This window comes from Anopheles stephensi, chromosome 2 (assembly GCF_013141755.1).
Source record: "Anopheles stephensi strain Indian chromosome 2, UCI_ANSTEP_V1.0, whole genome shotgun sequence".
NCBI lineage: Eukaryota > Metazoa > Arthropoda > Insecta > Diptera > Culicidae > Anopheles > Anopheles stephensi.
The window spans coordinates 21,128,497-21,146,204 of record NC_050202.1 but is presented as its reverse complement, the minus strand read 5'-3'; the positions used below and the strand labels follow the sequence as shown (position 1 = coordinate 21,146,204).

General features: G+C 45.0%; 2 protein-coding genes across 9 annotated transcripts in view; one reads left to right on the top strand and one right to left on the bottom strand.

The window, feature by feature from the left end:
• The window catches only part of LOC118503503 (bcl-2-related ovarian killer protein), a 52,772-nt gene extending 35,746 nt beyond the window's left edge, over positions 1 to 17,026 (top strand). For 5 of the 8 annotated variants that reach the window (XM_036036841.1, XM_036036839.1, XM_036036840.1 and 2 more), the window contains 3 exons: positions 15,696 to 16,259; positions 16,339 to 16,657; positions 16,738 to 17,026. In XM_036036841.1, the coding sequence (XP_035892734.1) occupies positions 15,705 to 16,259; positions 16,339 to 16,657; positions 16,738 to 17,012 (1,149 nt within the window). In that variant the 5' untranslated portion in view covers positions 15,696 to 15,704 and the 3' untranslated portion in view covers positions 17,013 to 17,026. Of the gene's footprint in view, positions 1 to 15,695; positions 16,260 to 16,338; positions 16,660 to 16,737 lie in introns of all 8 variants that reach the window. The other 3 variants (XM_036036846.1, XM_036036845.1, XM_036036844.1) reach the window with 2 other exon arrangements.
• Positions 2,072 to 4,483, bottom strand: LOC118503502. The gene is made up of 3 exons (XM_036036837.1): positions 2,902 to 4,483; positions 2,509 to 2,774; positions 2,072 to 2,448 (listed from the first exon to the last, which is right to left on the bottom strand). Exons 1-3 carry the CDS (start codon positions 4,148 to 4,150, stop codon positions 2,098 to 2,100), a joined length of 1,866 nt encoding a protein of 621 aa, XP_035892730.1. The 5' UTR covers positions 4,151 to 4,483; the 3' UTR covers positions 2,072 to 2,097.
• Positions 17,027 to 17,708: the final 682 nt, after the last annotated feature.

Here is a 17,708-nt window from a genome sequence, read left to right as displayed (position 1 = left end):
ACATTGGAATCAGATTTATGATAAGCAGTAAAAAAAAGCCCATGATCGTACATTATGGAGCAGGATCGGAGTTCAAATCCCTTCCGGACCGTTCCCCTGTGGTTAAGACTGTCTTTCCAATGGCAGGCATATGGCCTAAGACTAAGAGGTCGTTAGCCCAAGAAGAGAGAGAATACTCTATGCATGCAACTAGTTTTAAATTGCTTAATTGCTTCTGTCTTGCTTCATTGCTTAGGTATCCAAACTGGTCCGGCTTCAATAATAGAGATATCCTTCGAACTTGTTAGCTGATTTTGTCTGCAACCAAGTTAGCTATTCTTGATTGAATAAACGCTTTTGTATAGTGATTTGCGTACATGCAATTCCTTGCTTTGTCAAGTGTATATTATCACCAATATTTCATTGTGACAGAACCACTATTATTTAGCTAGATAACAAACCCAATATACTGTCATACTGGTGCGATAATCGGCGTAGAAATTTCGTCAAACGTTCCCGCCTGTGCCTGTTTTCGTCAAATTAGGCTTGGAGTTATCTGAAGCTATACTGAATTATCGTTTTTGACTAGAACAAAAATGTAACTGAAAGGAGCGAACTTCAGGAAAATTAAGGAAGATTAATATTCTGATTTATGAAAGGATTGATAGGATTTCCATCTACGAGCTAAATCAAGTGGGGGAAGCCAGAAATAGTTGAGATCTCTATAGCTTGTGGAGCCATAGAAGAAGAACCAATGCCTGTTCGAAAACTAGAGATGTTTATCCGATAAACTACAATGCTCCTCTGGACCTCTCGAGAGGTCTCATTGCCAATGAACTTGTTTAGAGTAAAATACTAGAACTTAGTAACATGTAGAAAATAGATTCACAACCATCTATCAAAATTGATCTCTTCACACTCGCTACGGATTCTTAATCCGTACAAGAAACACCTCCATTTGTCTCCGATTACATACACCGCTATATTTATTTACGATTGCACCATAACATAACACCGCACCGTGTGTGTGTGTGCACCAATCATAAGCTGCTTAACATTATTCGCACACGCTACCCGACAAACGCATTCCTTTCGCACCACCCCACCCCACCGACCGCCGAAAGAACTTGTCGCCTTCGTTTCATAACTTACAATAATATAAATAATTAATCGCCACAAAGCTTCGGGCTGACCGAGTTGAGCAATAACAATAACCTAATTAAATAACCTTTTCCGACTGGGAAAGCGAATTCTTCACGCACGACTCCACACACGCGCGGTAAGCCTTCGGTCACCGATCCAGTTGCAGTGCGCGATGCCGATATGCAGTTCGATTCGGCCGAGCAAAAAGCAGCACGATCGCACTGCGCACGGCACGGAGGAATTCTCAACGGATTTCATTAAGCCTTGCGCTGCGTGAGCCCTTCTGCCCTTTTCGCAACAACGGCAACAACAAAAAAGCATCGTACAAACCCCGACGTTCACTCACTGGCAACTAAGTCAGATTCTTTTTTTTTCTCTCCTGTGACTGCCATCTACTTATGCTTAGCCTACCGTTCGTCATCGATTCGTCATGGCTGTTGGAGAATGGAGAAGTTTCTTCTTCTTGCCTGATCTTCAACTACCTTTTTTTGTTATTGTTTGAGGCAGTAAACCAAGTGGCACCAAAGCAACTTAAAAACGCTTTATGTCTCTGCGGCTGGTCTTTTTTTTCATCTTCGTGTTTTTTTCTCTCAGCTTACTTCACAACCGGGCAATGTTCATGTGTGTGATGCGCATTTGGCGGCACCGTCCGAGACTTTAATAACTCACTTAACAGCTTCCACGGAGTTTGCACGGAGGCGGCGAAGTGGCAACTTTTTTCACGTGCTCCTTTCAAATCCCTAGAGCCGATGGCATCGGAGGTTCGTCGCTTTATCTCTTTCGTTCTCGCCGCGAAAGACGACTGCTGAAGCGACGAACCTTGCTTTAGAAAAAAAAAACCTATACAAGAGACTCAAGAATGCGCGCATCAACTAATAGCACCGGCACGTCCATTCACATCACGTTCGCTTTCATTCATCGAAGGTACGGTGTGCGGTACGCTCGCACAGCCACGTCTTTAATCCGGGGCTCACTCTAATCCGCCTGATACTCATCGTAATTGGGACGTCGTTTGTGGCGCAATCGGAGCAACACCAGCGCCAGCACACCGACGCCGACGAGCACGATCGTGGACGTCGTGCCGACGGTGATCCAGAGCAGGGAATGGGACGGACCGGAAGGATAATCCTGCCGTTCGGTCGAGGAAGCTACCTCGGGCGGTAGCATTATACGGAAGGCGATCGATGCCGTTTCGGCTAGGGGAGGTGCTGGTGTTGTGCTGGAGCTAGTGAGGATAGTCGGTGGAGTTGTCCCATTCGTTTCGTGTCCTTCGGGAGCGGGACTTTCTGTTTCGCGCTTGGAGCGGGCAGTTGTTTGGCAATTTTCCTGTGACAGAGGATCGTTTGATTAATGGTGTGAGGATGAGCATATTGTTAAGCCACGTACCACAAGACACTCGCGCCGATCGACACATCCTACGATACGGACACGCAGTATCATCTCGTCGCCACTGCGCATTCCCTGGAACATGGCGGCCCGAAACCCTAACCGATAGCCGAGCGGTGCCTCAAAGACGGGTGCTATCGGGCTGATGGCACGCATCAGCGGATTCAGGCATCCATTCGTGTTGACGAGTGAGGCCGAATTGAGTACGGTACCGGTTGGCGAAAGGCGTTGCATTACCACCTCGGAGAGTCGTGTAAAGTTCCAACCTGGGGGAAGCGTAGTATTATTATTATGGACTTAACTCAAGTTGGTACAGAAAATGACTTCTTCACTTTCTACTTTGCGCCAGAGAACCTGCCGTTACTAAGGTATATTGGCCAGTTTTTTACTCACCATCGCCTGCAGAAACCTGTGTCCTTAGCATCAATTCCTCTCCCAGCATCACCGCCCCACCGGCCGGCAATGCCCTGGTAAACGATCCACCACCGTTCTGCCGTCGAAAGATCCCGAGCTGCGATCGAAAGGGTCGTTGCGAACCGCCAATCGCAAATGCGGTCCCGGTCGATCCAGCCCGTGCCTGCACATCGTCAGCCACACCGAGCCGTACCGAGTGTGTCCTGGCGACAATCCTTTGCTGTATGCGACACTGTAACGTCAGCACCGGATCAACCGCCGTTCTCATCCCTGCAATCGCGGGAAAACGAACCCGCAGACACAGCTCTCGGGCGGGCGTTTGTCCACAAGGTATCACTCCACATCGGCCAAAATCGGGCCACGCAATGTCTATGAGCAGGCGAGATTGATCGAGCCGTACCTCACAACCGCTAAGATCTCCACCATCGTTCTCCACATCCACCAGCGGAGAGCTTTCGATGGAACTTTGGACGGTAAGGGATGCACGGAAGTAGCCGCCACTGTTTCGCAGACAGGCGAGCTCATTCAGCTGCAATCTTATCGGTGGCCTTTGACCTGCTGGATCATCTCGCAGCGAGCGTCCTACACCGTTGGACGTTGGTGGGATGTAGATGTTGGCTGGTGGATCATACCGATAACCACCTTCGTTACCATTTCCATCCTCAAAGCCTTCATCTCCTAGAGGAGCGAAGGTTGAAGTGGAAGGGGTTGTCGGAGGGTTGTAATAGTACCCGGGCGCTACCGTTGTTACCACAAACACTTCATCCCTTTGCGGTGGTTCGTTCGGTGGAAGATAATCCTGGGATGGTGATGAAGGAAACACTGGTTCATCTTGAGCAATTGGTTCATCCTGGGACACGGGAGGCAGGTAATTGTTGACAACGGAAGGTGGCACTGGAGCTGGTGGTTCATCAGCGAAAGGAACAGATTCCGGTGGAAGATATCCTGACGCGGGCACATCATAGTTATATCCGACTGGTCCACCAACACCTTGATCTCGTTGTGGGGGGACTGTGGAGCTTGCGGGCGCACGGTTCACAATTATTTCTGGCTGAATTGCACCATATCGATTGCCGAGCTGGAGTGAATCCCTTCTCGGAGGCACTAGGGCACGTGTTATAGAAGCGGAAAAGACACTTCCACCACCAATCACCGGATCTGACAAAGTCACGTCAGAGAGGAATAAAGCTCCAACAATGCATATCACACACCACGCACTAGAATTCATCGCTGTAGTTTGAAAAAATTGTCCGCAAAACAAATATCGAACACACACCCACCGTGCGCTACCGTGAGGAGAACTGCACCAAACGAAACTAACCGCCGAATGGTCAAACGGCAAGGCTTTTTATTACAATTCCCACCGGAGATTTTTGGGGAAACAATAATTTCCCCACCCTGGAAAGGGAAGTGACACTGTTTCCATTTTTTGTGTGCAAGAATTTTTAATCATCCTCGCACGGCACGATTCGGTCTGGATTCGTCACCGGCTTCTGTCGGCCTCCGTGCACGCGTGTTAAACGGAGCACTATGGGGCGAAAAGGGACAAAACCGGCGTCATCAATTTTGTTTTTCAAAGAGTTTGGTTTAAATCCGTAAGGTTTTTGATGAGAATACTTTTTACACTTATGAAAAACTTCATGTATCAAAATACTGTGCCAATTTTGTAAGTGGTTTATCACATTTTTGTGAATATTTAGATTGTTAAAAATTTATAATTTATTTTATTTTTAAGACCACATTAATCCTTCAAACGGAATGGAGAACGAAATTGCATACCAATAAGTGAACCAGTATTGTGTTTGAAATGAATTTGCAACATATAAATCTGAAATTACTGGCAGCAGTCAATAAACTCTAACTATCAATAAACTGAAAAAAATTACATTCGCTGTTAATTCTTTAAAATTATATTCCTTATAAAATGCATAAAAATCACAACAACTATCAATCCCCGCAGCAACTGAGAATGCCAGGTGAGGTATACACACGGCAGAACCGTAGTTCAAATCCCGTCCACACCGTCTCCCCGTACGCAGGACTCACATCCCAGCTATCAAATAATAATAACATCATTCCAGACGAATAAATCATATCAAAATTTGCATAAAAAATTGAGCCAAAAAAGAGGGAGATATTTTTTTTGCCACCTTCATCGCAAAAATTGCCTGAGAAACAGGAATGAAACCCTGAGCATCAGCTATAAACCGTCAATCGATTTCGATAGAGTAGACTCAGAACATATAAAATTTTCTCATAGATCCTAGTAAGCCAGAAATGACAGACTTGAGCTAAGAGGTGGTTAGGGTAAGAGAGAAGAAGTTATTTGACAAATTACTTTTTTTCGATAAAAAACAGCCGAACTATCTGTTCCTTGCCATTACACCATTACTTATAAAAGAGTTAAAAATATAAACTTGGCTGGGGTTTATACTACTAGGCACTAATATGACTTATTAATTGTCCTGCCTCGCAAGATTAAGCACTAAAATGGATAAATAGAATTTTCTTTCTTTCTTAACTAATAACTAGAGAAAGAGCAGAATATTTTAAATCCGAGACTGCCAAAAAAACAAAATCTTTTGACCATTCCCACCCTACTGTGCAGTTCAATAAAACGAAAGACTTCAACAGAAGCGACGAACCCTACGGACGGTTCCATTTCTCGTCGTGATTGAAGCATTCCGGGTCATTTTGATTCGATTGTGACAAAACGTCACGGGGGTGGAGGAAAAAAAACGGCCATGAGGGTGGTAAAACGGTAAGGTCACTTTAGTGCGTACCGAAAGCATTCAAAATAAAAAGAAACTCTCTTTCCACCCTAAGGCTTCGCTCAAACGACAGGAAGTGCGCGAAAGCGCGCGTACGTCAAAATATTGACCACGATGCGACGCGTTGATGAAAATCGTGACCCAGGCGGGAACGAAGCAAAGGTGTTTAAATGGGGATGAGTGAGACTAAATTTCGTTTCACTCCCTTTGGGTTGGGGCACAATATGGCAGCATTGCGTAGTTTCACTTTCGGTGACCTTACTGCGTTTCTTAAATGCATTTTCTCTTCTGTTTGCTCGCTTTTGATGTGCCAAAATAAAGTTCGTGATGAGGTGTGAATTGGTAAATTAGATTTGGCGTGACTTTAAACCACTTTCCTGTGCCCGTTTTTTGTTTGTTCCATCCCGAAACGAAATCGTCGAAAAGGGAACAAAACGGGAACCAAAAGAGACCAGTGATTTTAAAATAAATCGATTCCCCAATCAAACCAATTTTAAATTGCGCTCCTGTTTATCGACCATTGCCACGGTCTCTCTTTTTGTTGCTGCTTGTGACGTGGAGAGCCTCCGCCAAGCTTTTTTTTCCACCCAATTCCCCCAATCGATCATTATCAAACGACACACGCGGACACCAATTACCGGTCGTCGCTCGAGTCGCCCATTATAATTGCCTTTCGCCAGCGTTTCCCTCCAGATGTTTACATTTTTTCTGAACGGGGTTTGTTTGGTTTATTTTGTGTTGCAAAAAAACAACTCCAACAGTCATTTTTCACCTCCAGCCGACACTAATGGATGTTCGATTAAGATACGACCGGCTGCAATGGGTGCAAGTGCGTGTACGCAGCAACAAAAAAGCCAGACGAAAAAGCTTGTTCGACTCGTTGCAGTTACAATTCAATCGTACTATTATTTCACTTCGTTTTTTTTCCACTGCACTCTAGGAACTTGCTCTTGAAAGGTGTAAAAGGAAGTGGGAATGAAGTGAAAAACAAGCTCCAACTTGCAGCCCAAGAGAGGTGCCTATGACTAGCCTTACCGTCCTTCCAGGCGACGTTTCTTATTAACGATTGCTTTAATCTGTACATGCGTTCAGTAACACCGAGACAGCTAGCATTACCTAGAGAAGGGAGGTAATATGAGATAAAAGTAAAAACATGCACTCACCCTGTCGGAGTGCATAATTCCATCCCCCGAACGCGGGCAAGATTAATAAAGCAAGATAACCGACGGCTGCGGCAGCGGTTTAAAATGTGATAAAATCTTAATAATGTTATAATTACAGGCCGATGCGCTGGGATGCTTGTGATGCACCGTAAAATAAACATATCGGCACACCGGTGCATCGATGCACTGCCTGCTTGGTGGCTTCTCTGTCAGCCTTCCATGCTTACCACACGCATCGCACTGGGAGGGCGAAAGAAAAGGATAATTAGTTTGTTTGTGTGGTATCGGGCAACGGCTAAGTGATTTTCTATGTGTGTTTGATTGTTTTGCTTTAGTTTTTTTTTAACTGTTTTTGGTAATTTTTTTTTATTAAATTCGCAAAAAAAACATAAAATATCCAAGTTTTGTTCATTACTTATAAGTTAGGATCTAGCCGGTGGTAGATGCGATAACAGGGCCGGTCTTTACACGGCAGAACCGGGGTTCAAATCTCATCTGGGCCGTTCCCCCATAGTGAGGATTGACTATCCAACTATAAAGGATCAATAAGTCTAGTAAGCCAGAAATGGCAGGCTTGACCTAAGAATATTTTTTGGCCAAAAAAAAAGAAGAAGACCTAACCGAGCATGCCCGGGACAAGGAAAAAAATACAAAGGATTTTTTACAAATTCATGAGTTTATGCCATGTAAACGATAGATACTTTAAACACAAATAAATATTAGTTATATTCTCAAACTTTATAAGTGATGAATGTACAGGGGTTTTCAGTTGATAAGGCAATATCATCCATTTTTATGGCAAGCTTCGTAGATGGAATGGCAAACAAAGCTAGTTGATATGGAAACGGCTTCAGGTGATAGGAAAACCAAATACGTTTTATTGTGATGTTCTCGGATGATACTCTCATAGCAGCCGTTGATATTGTGCACTTCCTTTCAGCGCTCGGGTAAGTGCGTGCAATATCAACGGTTACTATGACGATATCATCTGAGGGCATTGGATTTCCCTGTCATACGAAGCCGTTTCCATATCAACTAACTTTGTTTGCCATTTCATCGAAGGAGCCTGCCATACAAATGGATGCTATTGCCTTATTAACTGTAAAACCCTATAAAATACATTTAAATACAGTATCTTGACAAATCTAGATGCCTATTATTTGGATTAGAACCGCTCCAATATAGGAGAATGACAGCACAGTGCATATTTTCCATAACAGATCAGTGGCAATATTGACGTCCTGTAGGTTCTGGAGAAGACATCTCCTTCTTCTTCCTTGGCACTAACTACCTCAAAAGGTTTTGGCCTGCCATTTCTGGCTTTCAGTAACATGATCTTACATGTAGCTTGATAGTCCCCGTACGCAGGGCATACCCCGCGGTTCAAGGTATATTCAAATTAAACGCATTTTATCTACCTACAGTCTTCTTTGGTTGATTTAATTCTTTTTATTTTCTTTATTCAATAAATATTTATGTAAAATGTAATCTCTTTTGAAGCAAGACGGTCAGGCCGTTCTATTCGAATAAATAAACATGATCCCCTTTGAACAGCAACCGCACCGATCGCAATATGCAAACCCACCCATGTTTTTCCACCCATTTACATTTTCTAACATACCAACAACGGTTCCTGGCTTATCTGCAACAACGATCAGTCAACGGAGAGAAAAAAAGGATTACCGATCGTTTCCCCTCCTGACTTCTTCCCATTTCCATCCCAGTCCCTCACCATCTCAGCTATCTCCACAATCTATAAATGCAAAAAATGCGCTTTGCAAACACACGATCAATCGCGATCGCATGTTGTTGGGGCGTATCGCGCCATGTTGTACGCATCGTATATCCGCGGGCCGCATCTCATCACCATTCGCACCGGCGACGGAACTCGCAAGGCGTACTGCAAACGCACATTAATTGCCCTCAAGGCACAGCTCGATCGGGGCGGGACCGTGCTTTTTGTAAAAAAGCAAAACATTTCAATTTTCACGCATCCTTCGTCAGGGGCGGGCCACGCTTTTTACGAGGACGCAAAGCTGAACATACCACCACCAGCGGTTTGCCATCCGACCAGGGCGCGTAGGTTGCACTGCTTTCGAAAAGGGGATTGTTTTAATTACATCTTTATCGCTGATGGAAGAGCGAGGCTGCCTGCCGAGGTGTGGTGGGCCGAGTGGATTTAATTGCATGAACGGGGGTTTGGTTGTTTGCAGGTCAGAAGGATTCTTACCATTTCCCACACGTTTCCGCAAGCGATGGATCGAATGTTAGCCTGATTTTTATAGCGACAAAACGGTTAACGGTGTCGGTTCCGAACGCGGAAATGGGGTTTAATGTTTTATGTTTATGGCGATGCAATGGGAACGCTGTGCGTGAAACAAGGGGGCAAATTGATTTTATACCAAGAGTACGGAAATGGAACACCATTAGGAGGGGGCAAATATATTGGGAAGCTTTTACCGTACTGGATTGGTTTTGATTTAGTTGCATTTCTGGCTGGCTTTTAAAGCAAAAAGGAAACCGAAGCTTTAATGTGGTCTTCTTGGGATTGAATTTAGTTGTTATCTACTGAAGTGAAGACTGTGGCTAGGCAAAGACTAAGGCTTCTTCTTCTTGCTTGGCCTAACGACCTCTCAAGGTCATGCCTGCCATTTCTGGCTTACTAGACTTGTTGATGGATAGTCAGTCCACACGACGATTCAGACGGGATTTGAACACCGCTGCCGCTGTCGCATCTGCAACCGAGCTAACTGAGGCTACAATTACTTACTTATCAGGCGATTCAACTGCTTTACGGTGTTGATGTGCTCAAACAATACTCTATATCGTTCACGAAGTAGTGCCGTCGTCTGCCCCTTAAACAAATATTCCGGCCTTTCTGACGGACGTATCAACGCCATCAGTCCTTCTAACAGGAGGCCGTACCACGCCTCCTCTGCCCATGTGAAGGGCTTTAAAAGCCTTTACAGGGTCGTACGGTGCCATTTGCATGAGCTGACTTACCTGCTGGAGCCAGGTGTTACCGACGTGACGAATCGTCAGTTCTTTAGTCGGAGGCACTTCTCCGGTGTAAACGAATGAAAAGGCAGCAATTCGAGTGGAAGGCACTTCTTCGGTCTCGAAAGCAGTACGATAGCTCCAGACAAGTCGGAGGCTATTCTCCGGTCTTGTCAGAGAAAAAAATCAACTCGGAGTAAAGCTCCGGCGTTGAAAGTCGCGACGACAAATACCAGGCGTGTGTAATTCCTTGCACGGTGGTGAAGCCATGGAACAGCCCGTAGAGCTCATCATTATAGTGACTCTTCAATTGTCTTTTACAAATACGGGGCCAAAAATTGTTCGAAGCATCGTTTTACATACACTTCAACAATCTACAACAAATACAAATTTATTTAATTTTATTATCTGTAAATAAATATATTCTTCTCTTTTCCTGCAGTATGCAATCTTTACAAACATGTATCAAATATCCTACTAAAACAGGACTGCAGCTTTAACTAAATTTTTCCAATAACTCCATGTTTTGCTGGACAATTTGGTAGATCGAGTCCTTTCAATTTATTGATTTCTCTGATTCTCTATGCATCAACAAGTTATTCTGCTGTCTGATAAGGGAGCTGTTGGAATACTGATCGATGATCATGTTGCCTACGACTAGGATTCCAAGAGAGTGTAGAGGTAATTTTATCAGGCTCATTGCCCGCAAGATTCTTCCAGTCTTACTGCACTCTTCTATTACGAAGACAGGTGTTGGTTGCTTATATTGCAGTCACTAGTAACTCTTAGATTGATTTCAAAGTCGAATTATCCTTCATTGCTTCTCTCAAACCATGAGACAAAAATTAAATTGAATTGAATTATTGCTTGATATTATGTTTATAGCACAAAGATGTATTAGACGATGGATTGGACTTTTAGAGGACGATCTATAAAGCATTTAATATCTGTTCCGTCTCTCGATCAAAAAACACGATCTTGGAACACCTGGAAAAGTCTCGGCCTGCCATTTCTGGTTTCCTGTGACTTGTTTTTACCCATAGCTGGATAGTCAGTCCTACTTGCGGGGAGGCGGTCTAGATAGGATTTGAGCCTCGCTCCTGCTGTATGAAGACCGGTACCGCTTTCGATTCACTCATCGGATCTACCTACTTACTTATCCGGCGCTACAACCGCTTCGCAGTCTTGTCCTGCTGCAACGATCTTCAAAACAACACACGGATTAGCACCATCGTTTGCCAATCTGCTAGAACGCATCACCGCTCCACCTTAGTGTCAGCCTACTATTCCTCCTTTATCCGTGTGTTAGGCTTAAGAGAGGCGTCGTTATTGTTACGGCTGCACCATTGTCCTTCCACACATCCAGCATCCAGGATCTAGAGTTTCCACCGCCAAATCACGGATGGCTCTCTCAAGCGCCAGATTGAAAAGGAGACATACAAGTAGCAAAGTAGCAAAGGGCTCTGAGAGTTTTCCATTCACCTTCTCGTGGCATGTGATGTTGGCCATTGTCACTCATACAAGCCTGGTAAACTTGCCCGGGATTCCAAAAGAGCTGATTGCGTCGTACAGTTTTACCCTGGCTGTGCTGTCATATGCGGCTTTAAAATCAATGAAGAGATGGTAAGAGTGGGGCGGCTGCTCCACTGGCGATCTTCTCCATGATTTGCCGCATTGTAAAGCCTGCTCTATTACTCAAAAACCTCTCGGATAAAATTATATTACTGCCTCATTATACTAAACGTCGCAACAAAGAAGAGGAACCATATAGAGCATGTGATCGCCAAGGAAAACGTTAAGGCTGTAGTATAGAGCTTTCGGAAAAATCCTTGGCAATCGATATCATGAAATAAATACGAATGATCATAAGAAGGCAAAAATGGCCGCAGATTATATTCAAGTTCCTCAACAAGTACCACAAACAAAAGCAAAACCACAAATCATTCCATTGTACGATCGATCGCCTCTCTTTGCATCAAGATATCATCCATCCTTTCTCGTCCTATTGTTGTATCCCATTTTTAATCCTGATCGCAATTCCCAACCTTGGAAGAAATTAAAGAACAAAAACCATTACCGGCCTTGAGATCACAAATCAAGGCCCGTAAAGCTCTCACTTACCGTCGCAACAGAAACCCATCACCTTTTGATTGACTTTTATCACCATCGCGAATTTACTACCACCACACTTACCTACTTTCAATCGCACACTTGCACGCATATCACTTTACCACCAGACAACCACCTCAAAGAAACTCAATAACTTTTAGGTTGATTCGGACACCCAGGGAAACACTTTTCCTTCCACGCCCGATCACACCGAATGAAATTTGAGTTGCTTTGCGCACATGCAAGGCTTTACCTTTCACTTGGCTACGGTACCAGGCCGGGACGTGGGATTGGGTGGCCCCAACGATCCCCAACGTAATTTACATAAATTTTGTGTCAGAACCAATCAAAATAAAGTATTTTGGGCGTTGTGCTTGTTTTTCTCTCCCCGATTCTGTGAATTCTCGCGGTTTCAGTATAAGCAACGGACAGTGGAATGTGCTCAATAAATAGTTTTAACCTCATTTCTTCCCCATTTTATTGCGTCCTGGAAGACGCAAACACACTCACACACGCATTACCAAATTAATTTGTAATCAATCGCCCTGCCCCATCGATCATGGAGCTCCCGAAAAGAAAAGATCAAAACACAATTCGGTTCTTCGATTCTGTTGTTTTCTTTTCAACCAACTACGCATAACCTCAAAAAAAGCAGCCGGGGATATCTTCATCGAATGCCATTCCATCATCTTTGCCAGGCGGTCGATCGAAAGAAGGCTTGGAATTCATGTCCCAATCATGTCCGAATGCGAGTCGACTCGAGCCTCGGGGGTTGCCAACCGTTACACAGGGATGTCTATCACGGTGCTTTACCGTGCCACCGTCGGTACGTACGTGCCAAAAACAAACAACAATTTACGGTATCGTTGCGGTACCGCGACAGTACACGCGTGTACACCGCCGTCCGAACGGTCACAATTATGGTATTGTGCAAATCGGCAAACTTTCCCTGCCTTCCACCGGACCTGGCCCGGGCCCGAACCTCAGTCCTTTTTTTCAGGTTCGGTCGATCGTATGGACGGATCGATGGAGGCTTGTACCGAGTACCGAGTGAGGAGTTAACTCTTCGGTGTTCAACTTGGGTTAAACATTCGTGTGTTTGCCACCTTGTGGGAAGTCCAGGCAAGGAAGAAAAGTATTAGTAAAATTTAATCATTGTTCTTGGACTTAACTTTTTTCTAACTTTACTTTGCCAGAAGCTGGCCTTCTACTTACTTACTTTATTACTTACACGACAGTAATCTGTCAATCGATTATCCCAGCTGTTCTGGCGGACGCATCAACGCCATCACTCCATCTCAGTAGGCCTCCAACCACTAATGTTGGGTAGTGAGCTCGAGAGCTACCGGGAGGCCTCGTTTCAATAAAATGAGGGCTATGAGCGCGCTTTTCGATTTCAAAAAGGTAGATCCGCACACTTCGGCCTCTTCGCGCTCTTCGACCTCTTTGCCCTCAGTGAGCGCGGAGCTACATGTTGTAAGCAGTTGCCCTCTCCTCTTTAAATAGAACTACTTGATTCAACACTACCTAACACGCATCCACTGTCCGTTTGGACGGCCTAAACGGACTTTACGGGCTGAGTCGTCCAGTGTCATTCTCATGACGTGACCAGCCCACCGGAGCCTTCTACAAGAATTATAAATCCATCTGATGGGCTCAATCATACCAAACCTTCCTTTACCTTGTAGAGTACTTTTATGGTAAAGTTGTCCGAAACCTGGGTTTTGTGACGTTATCAGACATTAAACTTGATCAACGATCGATGCTAGAAATGTAAATTGTTCTGAGTTCTGAAAATGGCAGTTCATCAGAAAAAGTCTGTAGGGTACGGCCTACTCCGGGACGCGTTTTAATTGAGGGAGAAGGAAAGGGAAACTAAGAGTGGATGCTGTTCCACTTGAAACTACCAATCTTGGAGGAAATGTGGGAAGGAAAGCCAAAAACTAAGCGACATATATCAAAATATACCAGAGAACGCTAGTGACAGTTTGTGGATCTAACAACTTGGTAATAATGGAATAGAGACACAAGTCAGACTCCAAATATCTTTGCTGTTGTAACTCTGTCTCTCTCTCTCTCTCTCTCTCTCTCTCTCTCTCTCTCAACCTAACTAACACCCCTTTTACTACGGGGTTGATTAGCACACGCTCTGACGACATAGGGATCAACGCATAGTTCTTCTACTGGCTACTAGATGGCGTTTTGCGCAAAGGATGGCTAGTCTTACGCGGGTTGCCTACTGCCTAGGCTCTTTAAATAATCCTTTCTATAATCCTTTAATAATCCTTTCTATAACTTTAAATAATCCTTTCATTGCATATACGTAGCCCCAGTTTTTTATCCACTTTATGTGAAGTTTTGGACAATCACGATTGTCTGAATTAAGTTGAATAACTGTTTAGTTCCTGATAGATACATAGATCTATCTTCTAGATCATCTAGATCTAGATCTAGACATTATTTTGATATGTATTTCCTTCATTCTATATTTCTTGGTTTCATGGTAACTTTTTGGCTGGAGATCACAGCGGCGCTGGTCTTCACATTGCAGGATGAGGGTTCAAATCCCATCTAGACCGCCTCCCCGTACGCAGGGCCTTGCTACGACTATCTTGCTACGGGTAAAGTTATGTCTCAGAAAAGCCATAAATGGCAGTCCAATGACTTTAGAGGTTGTAGAGCCAAGGAGGAAGAGATTTCTTTGAGGTCTCTAGGACCTCATTCGCCTCATTAACTGACTGCGTTAAAAATGAAACAAATATTATTTTTTTCTCTATTTAAGGAATGAAACAGATAGAGCATGAGACATAAAAACTGAAACGCTATTTAGAATTAAACCTGTCCACCCATCTAATTTAAAAGAGTTTATACAATATTTAAAAAAAAAAACGGTCCAAAAAAAGTTAAAGGATCAGTTAAATCTCAACTGATCTAAACTACCCCTCAGATTACACGCACCTAATGTTAATCCTCGATACTTCGAAAGCACCTTCCCACCGAAGGGTTAACTGCTAAACCGATCGATCTTCGTTGGGGCAAAGTATTCACAACAGCAGCAGCAACCGTGATCGAGACGGCTTCAACGACCGATCAAACACGATGGGAACTCGCTCAACATGGGTCTTTGGGAGGTTATGTTTGTACACCCATCTTCTCCCAACCATCCCCTTCCTTGGCGGTTATGTTACGTCGGTCGGCGCAAAAAAAAACAAACCTCCCCAACCGATGACACTCCCCAAAAGCAGGGAGATCTGCTCATTTCTTTTCCCCTTTTTTATGTTTGCTCCACGATGTCTCATCTCATCGTATGTGTGTCCGTGGTCTTGTCAGGCGTCAAATATGGCAAAGCCGGGGCGCGTGTTCGTCATATTCTGTTTTTTTTTTGTTGCCGTTGCTTTCCTCGCGCGCTGCCGTTTGTCGTTGCCGGATCGAGTGCTATGAGAATCTCTTCTCTGATCAATCAATCGACAAGCTGTCGGTCAGATGTGTGTGGCTTGTGTTTGAATGGCTGACTGTTTTTTTTTTTTTTGCTTGCTTGCTTGCTGCTCGTATGCCATTCTTGATCTTGAGTGATCCTGCCCATACAAGCGGGCGGCCCTTTTGCGAAGATCCGGGTTCGTCGGGTGTCACGTGTTGGCCCGTTTCGATAGGTCCTCCCCTAGCCTCTTTATCATTTCAATCAACTTAGTAATGTGTTTTCGTGTTCGATTCTTCTTTACCTTTTCCCACCCAGCGTGACGTCATGTCTGGCGGCGGTCTGCTAAAGGTGGAACATCCGGCCAACAATGGAACGGGCCTGGTACCGGGACGGTTATCGCTCAGCAGTGACAACCTGGCCACCGGTAGCCGTCTCGGCAATGGGGAACGCGGTGGCTCCCTCACACCGAACCTGCCCTCGATGGACCGTCTCAGCGCTCCGATCCTCACGCGGCGCAAGTTTAGCTTCCCGGCCAACCTACACTCAACCGCACTGCTAGGCTTCCCGGAGATTGGTCACCGAGATGGGATGGGTTCAACGCTGTCCACCTCCAGCACTGCCCTGTCCGCCCGCAGACGGCTCAGTAATGTGAGTGATGTGGTCACACGGAAGCTGTCCAGTACGATCGGCTGGAAGCAACCGGTACTACCCTCCCAGGACATCATCACCCAAGGCAAATGTTTGTGCGGTCAGTACATCCGGTGTCGATTAAAGCGGTCCGGTGTGTTTAATCGTAAGCTGGGTCTGCAACGCATACGAAGCATCGTCGGGACACCTTCGATCCATGTCGTGCGGGAAGTATTTCCGGCCCTATTGAGTGTAAGTAGAAGCCTGCCGTCTCACGCTTAACAAGAAGGACGCTCGGTTTACTGAGAAGGACAACCAATTGCTTTTCCAGGTGGGCGAGGAACTGGAACGGATGTATCCACGCATCTACAACGGCATTGCACGGCAGTTGACTCGCTTTGGACGGGGCGAGCTGAAAACACCCGAAACGGCCCCAGTACTCCTGAGTGCCATTGCACGGGACCTGTTCAAGGCGGACATTACCTGGGGCAAGGTGGTATCGCTGTTTGCCATCGCCGGCGGCCTTTCGGTGGATTGCGTGCGGCAGGGACATCCGGACTATCTGCCCAAGCTGGTCGAGGGTGTGGCGGACGTGATCGAGGACGAGCTAGTCACCTGGATCTCGGATAACGGTGGTTGGGTGTGTGTGTGTGTGTGTGTGTGTGTGGGAAGAATTGGAGGGAAAATCCTTCCAACAATTTAATCCTTTTTTTCGATCTTCCATTTGCAGATCGGTCTAGCGAACAAGGTGCGACCACCGCCGGAAGAGATCACGTTCACGGTACGGTGTCTAGTAGGGGCGAGCTGTGTGATAGGACTGTTTATGTTTGTCTTTCTGCTAAAGACGCTAGGGTTATATTTATTTCCAAATATATTCTCTTAATTTCGACCATCTTCAGTGTGTTTGCTTCAGAGTCGTATTTGAGAAAATGTCTACTAATCAGCGTCAGCTTCAACTCACCATCGGTGCCTTCGACGAGGCCCCTTGGGACGAGACTCCAATAGCTGAGGATCCTTGGATGGAGCGACTCTTTAGTATTACCCATCGTGAAATCTATGACTGTTTTGATCTGACCGGCTTTATTGGAGGTTGCGACAAGGGAATTCAATCCTCTCCAAGATTGTAATGCCGGAGAAACGAGAAGGAAAATTAGGAAAATTAAGTGACTTCCGGTAAAACAATCTGGAAAATCCTAAAAGGGCTGGACATTAAAAATATAATTTGGTTTTGATATAATTGGCCTCGATTGTGATAAGTATAAGAATAACGCGATCCAAAACAATCTCTATTAATATGAACCATCCGCGCGGGACTTGCGATATCCAATCCTCCGAGATTGTTTACTGAACACAATGTTTCCTAATCATTTCAGTCCACGTTTGTTCCTTATTTTCCAATCAGGCCAAGCATGGTAGCAAATAGCTCCAACCGCTGTGCCGAAAATGTGCCGAAGCCCATGAGTCACATCAGGTTTCAAAAGCTGATCCCAGTTCAAACAAACTAAGAGTTCAGTGCTTTCAAACTACCGAGGCTTATTCCATGTTAAATCAAGTTATTCGTCCCTAGTTTCTGGTGTTTGGGCGACCGAGGTTCAAATCTCATCCAAACCTGACTGCTTTGCTACTGAGAAAATCAACTCACAGAAAGCCCCAAAATGGCAGGCTGAGATCTCTTGAAGCTGTAGTGCCTAGGAAGAAGAA

Excerpts from the sequence above, each read along its gene's own strand:
- LOC118503502 (XM_036036837.1), bottom strand. The coding sequence starts at position 4,150 with ATGAATTCTAGTGCGTGGTGTGTGATATGCATTGTTGGAGCTTTATTC. Across the intron at positions 2,775-2,901 it reads ACAGGTTTCTGCAGGCGATG|GTTGGAACTTTACACGACTC; the intron begins GTGAGTAAAAAA and ends CGCTTCCCCCAG. Across the intron at positions 2,449-2,508 it reads ATCGGCGCGAGTGTCTTGTG|GAAAATTGCCAAACAACTGC; the intron begins GTACGTGGCTTA and ends CCTCTGTCACAG.